Source organism: Nansenia antarctica (genome assembly GCF_963989245.1).
Source record: "Nansenia antarctica genome assembly, chromosome: 2".
Taxonomy (NCBI): Eukaryota; Metazoa; Chordata; class Actinopteri; order Argentiniformes; family Microstomatidae; genus Nansenia; species Nansenia antarctica.
The window spans coordinates 80,198,468-80,207,207 of record NC_137675.1 but is presented as its reverse complement, the minus strand read 5'-3'; the positions used below and the strand labels follow the sequence as shown (position 1 = coordinate 80,207,207).

The 8,740-nt window shown below is 41.3% G+C and overlaps 1 protein-coding gene across 1 annotated transcript; it reads left to right on the top strand.

Moving 5' to 3' along the window:
* Positions 1 to 4,152: 4,152 nt before the first annotated feature.
* On the top strand, positions 4,153 to 7,115 carry fthl27 (ferritin, heavy polypeptide-like 27). Its single transcript, XM_080524831.1, has 4 exons — positions 4,153 to 4,423; positions 5,256 to 5,402; positions 6,051 to 6,176; positions 6,636 to 7,115. Exons 1-4 carry the CDS (start codon positions 4,322 to 4,324, stop codon positions 6,789 to 6,791), a joined length of 531 nt encoding a protein of 176 aa, XP_080380957.1. The 5' UTR covers positions 4,153 to 4,321; the 3' UTR covers positions 6,792 to 7,115.
* The last annotated feature ends 1,625 nt before the right edge of the window (positions 7,116 to 8,740 follow it).

The following is an 8,740-nucleotide window of genomic DNA, read 5'->3' as shown; positions in this document are numbered from 1 at the left end:
CTGTAGTGTTGGCATTCCTCTTGTTGATCTTGAATTGTGCCAGATTCTGTTTCAGAACGAGTATAGTGTTCACATTCACTGTATAAGTTAAATGTTAAATTCTATATTCTACTACTCCGGATTATTATGTAGTTGTAAAGTGCAAAAGCCGCAATAAAAAATATTACCTTAAGAAATGTGACCTATCTGTGTGCTATCTTTATTTTAGGGCGGGGGAGAAGAAATATCATTACTAATTTTCCATCCAGAGTTACAGTAGCATACTTGTGACACACACAGTCTCAGTTCCTGTTTTTTTCCTCCTGTTTTTCCTTTTTTTCCGCCATAACTGGTCTGAGCCTGTCGACAACCACTAACCACTGCTCAAGGCTGTTTCCATGCTCACATGACCCCCGCCTTCCACCACTGCCTTGGTGATAAGAACTCTAGAATGCTGAGTCACAATCACACAGCAGAATGTTGGTAGAGTCTGTGAGCTGGCAGGAACTAACAGGAAACGTTATGATTAGTGACAGGGCACAAAAACACAAGAGGAGACAGGAGGGAACAGACACAACTGCTGTAGTGAACTGCTGAGTCACTTCTCAGAAATTAAACTGATATTGTGTTCTACTGCTGACACTACACTAGCAACCCTGAGAGGGAATTCACTCAGACTGTACATCTATAACGAGTCTCTTAGATACTGATACTATAAAATATAAATGCTATAAAAAAATAAATAAAAACTTAACTTGTTCTCTGTCTCTAGCACCGTGACTGCTGAAGGCACACATTTTTATAGACGATTCACTTACTTAGACAAATGTACACACAACTGTCACAACACAGGTCTCTCGGGTTAAAGAGCGATGCAGACCGGCGCCAGAACCAACACCTTGGGTGGGCAGGGACCAGCGGCCCAACAGGGTGTATGAACCTACAGTAAGTACAAATATGAGATTAAACATTCAAACACGACCCCTTAACCTTTGATCAGGTGGGCAAGACTAGCTATGGGCTGAGCCCACCCCTGCCCATAGCTACCGCCGGCCTTGGAGAGATGCAATTATCATGCAATATTGGCCCTTCTGTAAAAGCTACAAGTAGGTTGCCTACTAAATGGGTGAATGAGAGGTCATTGTAAAGCGCTTTGGAATAAGGCGCTATATAAGTCAGTCCATTAACCATTTACCATTTAAATCAAGGCAACCTTGTGAGGGAATTGACTCATGTCTAGAATGAACGTCTTATAACTGCTGAAGGGGACATGATTGAGTGACTCTCTTTTCTGGGATTGTCTCCTTGCTGGTCCAGGTGGCAGGTTAAGAAATCTGAATCATAATCACAATTGCTTTTATTACATCAATGTACGGATACAAAGAGTACAATTCTTGGGTTCAGGTTCATTAGACATTGCCATTGTAGCAGAAATACAAAATCAAATCGGTGTGCAGTATGGTGCAAAAATTGAGAAGTATAGAGTTCAAGTACCGGTAGTTCAAGTTCAAGAGTTCAAGTAGAAACACATTATCAGTGTTTTACAAACTTATTGTGTACGCTATATGCAAGAGAAAGAGACACAGACAGAAGGACGCACACATACACACACACAAACACACACACGCACTCACGCGCACTCACACACACACACACACATACACACACACAATGTATGCCGTAATCACCCCTCCCCCTACATTTACATGGGGTAAATGACACACTCAAGTAAGAAAGTGCAACATCAGGTTATAGGCCCTTCAAACAATTAATCATGTGAGTTTAATGAATATGGTACCCGATGCCTCCCTGCTTGGCAGTCAGCATTAAGAGTTGGATCGGGGGTAAGACCCTGCGACATACCAGAATCATGTCCAAGGGGTTGTACTTGTACATCAAGCCGCCTCACACTACGGAAAGAGGAGATAGGCTCCTGCCCTAAGGGCCATTAGGTTTGAGAACCATTGGTTATCAAGACAAATTACTTATTGTATGCAAGGTGAAGGTACTAGTTTTCGGTTAGATAAGATTAGGTTACATTGTACTTCGTTGTTTGCTTGCGCAGACATTTGTTTCACCTCACATGTTCCAACAAGGTAAAAAAAAGTACATCATAAAAAGCAAAATTATACATTAACATACAAAATATATTCATAACATACATATAATGTACAAAGAAATCATATAAATTTAAGGACATTGCACAAAACACATCCACATTACAATCAAGTTAATCTAGTCAAACATTATACTGTTCAATCATTCATTCACATTGCACAATCCATGACATCATCTCCTGGCCAGTGAGTCCATGAGACCCCCCATAAACTCCCTCCACCTCCCACACACACACACACACACACACACACACACACACACACACACACACACACACACACACACACACACACACACACACACACACACACACACACACACACACACACACACACACACACACACACACACACACACACACACATTGTACAGCCAGATCAAATACAATAAATAAATAAATAAATAGCCTCCTCTATCAAGTCCAAACGGTTGTTGTGTCTCCATTGCGCTGTCCCATGTTTGCTTGTTTATTGAGGGCACCTTGGTTGAGCAGCTTGGGTGAGGATTTTTTTTTGTTATGGTTAATATTTTTTTATTGAATTTCACAGAGACATGTACACAACAGGACATAACAACTACTAGTATCCATGGGGGAGGTTATTGTCCCATGTAATAGTAGAAAACTAGTTTTGCACTTCGTTATGCAGTACATTGTAAACAATAACAGAGAATGTTCTTTCTCTTTTTTCTTTTTTTTTTAAACAAACTAACAAACAAAAAACAAAAACACAAACAAAACAAAAGAAAGACAAAACAAAACAAAACAACAACAAAAACAGGGGGGGAGGGGGGAGGATTTTTTGATAAATCTTGCAAGACTTATCAGAATAAGCCTGGATTTTCCTTTAGCGACATTGATGGAATACCCCCCCAGACCCCATTTGAAGCATGTATTATGTCTTTCAATTATATAAACCTAGAAAAGAAAAAAAGACTCAAGCACACTACTTCATCAGGGTCTGTTGACCAAAGCGTTGGTATCTTTCCACATAAATGTGAAGTAGCAACAAAGCCAGCGTGCTAGAGTTTTTTCCTTTTCTACGTTCATATATTTTACAGATATATAACTGTATCTGTATAATACTGTATAGACTGTATAGTATAATACTGCATCTGATCAGAAAAATACCTCATTTTTGATCTCAGAGATGTTGCAACACTTGTGTATTGAGCAACAACAGTTTACACCACTGGAAGAGGCTTGTCAGCAGTTATTATATTGGAGGCATCATGTGAACATGTAGTGAGTTATTGACCTAGATAGAACATCTGCTCAAAGGTCAATGACAACTGTAACTTAATATACAACATGAATCACTTAACAATGTCCTTGCTGGTTGATTGATTGATTGATTGATTGATGAATTGTGGTGAGGTGAATACAAGTTGTCCTGTTCCATGTCATGGTTGATGATAATGATGTGATGTGAAATGTGAATGATCAAATGTGTCATGTTAAACAGACCCTGAATATTGTCTACTGTATTTGTCAGACCTTAGTCACCCTAGAGAATAGCGTGTAGAATATGCTACTTCATATTTAGTCATGTGGGACAATGTCCTAATAAAAGGTTGATCAAATAATACTCGCTTCTTGTGTAGATTAAGCGCTTTATTTAGGCTACGTAAAGTTGTTTTTTAAAAATATGCTGCGTCACGGGAGAGGAAAGTTCGATTTGATTTATTTCTCATTTCTTTCTAAATAGTCTGTGAATGTCTCTTGTTTTCCTCTCTGGACCCTATATTGCATATGCTACATATACATATTAGTGTCAATATATTTATTACAAACAAAGTAATTGTCGTCGTTCTGTTACATTGTGCGTCAGTTACCGGAAATAATGTATTTATTTACAAATGTGAAGAATTCTTCAGGATCAGGTCACGAGTTAGGTGTGGTCTTTCATTGGCCGCCTTAAACAAACAACCCGCCTATTTCCTTTTCAAATACTTCATTTGATTGGCTGCGCTCAGCGGTTGTCGTTTCCTGACGCGTTTTGTCTGGAGGAGCGTATAAATACCCGAGCGAGCCTTCTCCGTCTCAGTCTCAAGAAGTTCTTGCTTCAACAGTGTTTGAACGGAACTTCTGCCTTCGTCCCCGCAATTAACTTTCGGCATTCCGGATTTATAATTTATTATTTACTTTGAACTCTGATCGTGAATTAGTCTGAAATCTTTATTTTTGTACCGTTCGTTTTTGATAAGAAAATAAAACTCTGCCAAAATGGAGTCTCAGATCCGTCAGAACTACCACCGTGACTGCGAAGCTGCCATCAACCGTATGGTGAACATGGAGCTGTTTGCTTCCTACACTTACACTTCAATGGTAAGTATTACTATAGAGGAAAGTATTACTTTCAATTTGCCTTGGACATGGGGTGATAATTACATTGTTGCTAGATGTTGTTGAGTATATGAATAAGCCTAGATCAAAGTGCCATCTTAGCTGCGATATTTGTTTCTAGACATGATCAATTGTACTCATGACTGTTTAAATTAAACAGAGGCAATTATTAAACAGTGAGCTCAACCTTTTGTCAGCTCCGTTAATAGCAGCTCACCGATCAGGGGGTGGATTGATGGCAGCTGCTGGATTGAAAAATCAGGTGTAGTGCTGAGGCACAAATGTGTACATTTCAAGCCTGCAAACTGCGACACTTTAAATGAATGTGCAATAACACTATGTGCAATATGACAACCCTAGGGTACATAAGGTTGCAGAGAAATAGGAAATGTTAGAATAGGTATAGCATAGCATAGAGTACAGCACAGTGTTTTATTTGTATAGTATAGTATAGTGGATAGTGTACTTAGCCTTTATTTATGTAAACCAGCTCTTTTCCCTTGTTTTTAGTTTTTTTTTCTTTCCTAGCACCAGGGGAGCCCCCCCTCCCAAATGTCGTTGTTTGGTACCTGTACTATATCAATGACAATAAAGACCATTCATTCATAGCCCGAGTCTTCCCAATAGTGTAGCACTGTCATGGTTGGCTGTCGTCGTTCTCAACGAGTAGACAACAAACAGGATGAGTCATGTCTTGAACCGTCTTGGTTTTCTTTCCGCCTCTGCCTTCTCTCTCTTTGTTTTGTTTATGAAGGACTAGACGAATCTGCCGAGTCATGCTTTAACCACACACTCCCTCCTCTCTCCTCTCTAGGCCTTCTATTTCTCCCGTGACGACGTGGCCCTGCCCGGGTTCGCTCACTTCTTCAAGGAGAACAGCAGCGAGGAGCGCGAGCATGCCGACAAGCTTCTCTCCTTCCAGAACAACAGAGGTGGCCGTATCTTCCTTCAGGACATCAAGGTAACGGCACGATACCATAAAACGGCGCCTTTATAAACATCTAGTATTGGACTTTGTGGGGGCAGGGGAGTGGGTCATCCAAGTCTCTGCAGAGTTCATTGTGAGTCATGTCGCCCATAGTCCCTGCTCTAGAGTTGAGGCCATGTGGTGTTAAGCCAGGTATGAGCTGTGTATGTTATCAGTGCTTTAGTCTTAAACAAACCTCCTCCTGTATATATGTTACGGTACATGTGGGAAAACTAGGGTTGGGGTTAGGTGCTACGGTTAAGGTTAAGGTTAGGGTTAGGGTTGGACATGCCAGCATGTACCAAGTCGACGTAGCACCTAACCCTAGTTTTCCCACATGTACCGTATTCCCACATGTACTGTAACATATCCACTGAACTCAGAGGACATAACTAATGTCTATGGATGTTACAGGGGGGAACAGATGGATTGACTTTCTTTTCAATCAATTTGATGTATTGCAGGATGATAAGGGACAAAGAAAGGAAACATTTTAAACACAGCACATTGATTTCGTTAGACTCGATAGTGTACTCGACAAGAGCGTGTGCTAAATGTAACCTGGCACTGCCCTTGGCTATAGATGAGATGTACGTGAGCTCGCTCTCTCTGACCCCGTGTTTGACCTCTGACCCCTAACAGAAGCCAGAGCGTGACGAGTGGGGCACCGGGCTGGAGGCCATGAAGTGTGCGCTGCAGCTGGAGAAGGACGTCAACCAGGCTCTGCTCGAGCTGCACAAGCTGGCCTCAGAGAAGGTCGACCCCCATGTAAGTGACCCACCACGCCTGCAGACACTCGCTCAATCTCTTGTGTGCGTGTGCGGCTGCGTGCGCTCTCACACAGTGGTCTGAGTCAGTCAGGGAAAACTCCCGGCTACACGTCAGACATACTAACAACCCTAGGATTTGTAGTTGCTGTAGTTTATGGCTTAACACCTAGGTGACCAGTAATAATCAACATGCAACAGCAGAATGGGTTTACGGCTTGTGAGACTAGACACACACACACACACACACACACACACACACACACACACACACACACACGACACCTAGGTGACCAATCTCCCCTCAGTAGCACACACACACACAGTACAGACCATACAGTGGCTAGCTGCTGTATCTGGGTGTCATGTCTGTTACTGGCCTTTGGCAGTGCAGTTTATACTGCCTGTGATGCTCCTTTAAACCCTGATATATGAACTGAAATCTGTGTTTCTCCCTCAGCTCTGTGACTTCCTGGAGACCCACTACCTGAACGAGCAGGTGGAGGCCATCAAGAAGCTGGGCGACCACATCACCAACCTCGACAAGATGGGGGCCGCCACCAACCGGCTGGCCGAGTATCTGTTTGACAAGCACACCCTGGGGGGAAAGAGCTAAACTGCACCCAGGCTTCACCTCCGGCCTACCAGGACACCCCAGGCCTCCTCTAATCCTCTCGCTACGCAATTGGGAAGACAAGTAATAGTTTAAATGGAGCAGCGCAATGATGCTGTGATTTTTTAATTTCTAGATGTTGGGTAACACTTATGAATTGTGAGAATTTGTCTTGTAAAAGTGAAGTGTGGAGTTATCTTGTCTTACTGTTAATGGTCTGGCGTGATGGTTGTATCAGGATATCGTGCTTTGCGCTCAATACTCTCCACCAAGGGGTCCTAAAAGTGTTTCTGAACGTTTTAATCTGAATAAACATTTTGAGCTGGAACAATTGTAATTTGTCTTGACTCCTTACCCCATATTCAACATACAGGGATGTATGACATAATATTAGTTACAGCCACCTTTCTCAACCACAGGGCGGCGCCCTCTCCCTCATTTATTAGCGTGTCCTCCTAATCTAGTCGTGCGTATCTGACCTATGAGCAGTAGTAAGAACTTATTATGGGGTGTGTTCTCTAACAGCTTCCACTTACCATTAACATCATCATTCTAGGAATTAGGAAAATTCAGCAACAAAATTAACCAGGCCATGGCTACTTCAAAAGGAGAGTACATTTAAGTACCTTTAAGAATGGAGATACCACAATATTGTTTTGTCTTTTTAAATGTCTTTCAAACATAATGGTAAGCCTGTGTGTGTGAAAAGTTACCAAACACAACAATAAAATGGAACACAAAAGCTTATCTGAATTTCCAAAACAATCGAGAAAGTTCCAGAGATAAAACGAATACAGAAATAACAACTTTCTCTGATTATTCAACTACGCTAGTTGTCACACAGGGATATTAACAGATTAACACACACACACACACACACACACACACACACACACACACACAGAGAGAGAGAGAGAGAGACCGTGCGTAAACAGCTCTCTCCAAGTGCGGAGGTGTCCAGAATTCCTGTAGAGAAAAAAACAAAACAAGACTCGGAATATAAAATCTCAATTGGGTGAGTTAGCTTTGTTGTTATATGTCTCTGTTCAAGTAAGTGGTAATGATATCCTGTATAAAAGTGTATGTTTTCATAGCCTAGAAGTCACTTTAAAGCCGTGCGCTCCACTCGATAAATCCGTTCGCCAGCGGTCACCTGGCGCACAGAAAGTCAGGAGCAGACAGTGTTTGCGATGGATAATTGAATAGTTGGCTATAGCCTCCATGTTTGTATCTCTGGAGAACTGCACACATTTTAATTAATGTACTGTTTTGGACACTAGTCGTGACGTTAGAATTATAAGGTTCTATCTCCATTTTTGTCAGAATTTAGGTTTTTTTACATAATCTGATCCATTAGGTATTTATTAATGCCTGTGGTGTTATTTTTAAAATGTTGAAATTTTTGAGTTAGTAATTAATAAAATACAAAGGTTCCATCTCACAAAACATAATGTTGGAATGTAAAAACGTTGACGCTCAATATCTCTGAACTACCCTAAACGGAGATAGAACCTCATTCTAAGCTCACGTAGTGTCGTTGGGTTTGTTCCATAGGCCTACCTGCAGACGCACAGGCCGTTTCACCTGTCGACAATTGGTTTGATTTGATTTGATTTGATTTGATTTATTTAAGGATCCCCATTAGAAGCACACGGATGTACCTCTAGTCTTCCTGGGGGTCCTGAACATAGGCTACAACAACATACAGACATACAGACATAATAAATGTACAATCTACAAAAGATTTAAAAAATTTAAAAAAAGACACTCAGTCAAGCTACGTGTCTATAGAGTACAAGACTATAACTGACAATCGACACCGATTGTGAGCAACACCGACATGTGGAATAATCAGGTAGGTTACCATGTACAGAAGTACAGGGTAACATTCGATTAAATATGATTGGGCCACTTCTATCCAATTTAAACGTGCATTTCCATGTAACTATGTG

Coding starts and splice junctions, on each gene's coding strand:
- fthl27 (XM_080524831.1), top strand. CDS start 4,322: ATGGAGTCTCAGATCCGTCAGAACTACCACCGTGACTGCGAAGCTGCC. Junction 5,403..6,050: donor TCTTCCTTCAGGACATCAAG/GTAACGGCACGA, acceptor GACCCCTAACAG/AAGCCAGAGCGTGACGAGTG. Junction 6,177..6,635: donor CAGAGAAGGTCGACCCCCAT/GTAAGTGACCCA, acceptor TTTCTCCCTCAG/CTCTGTGACTTCCTGGAGAC.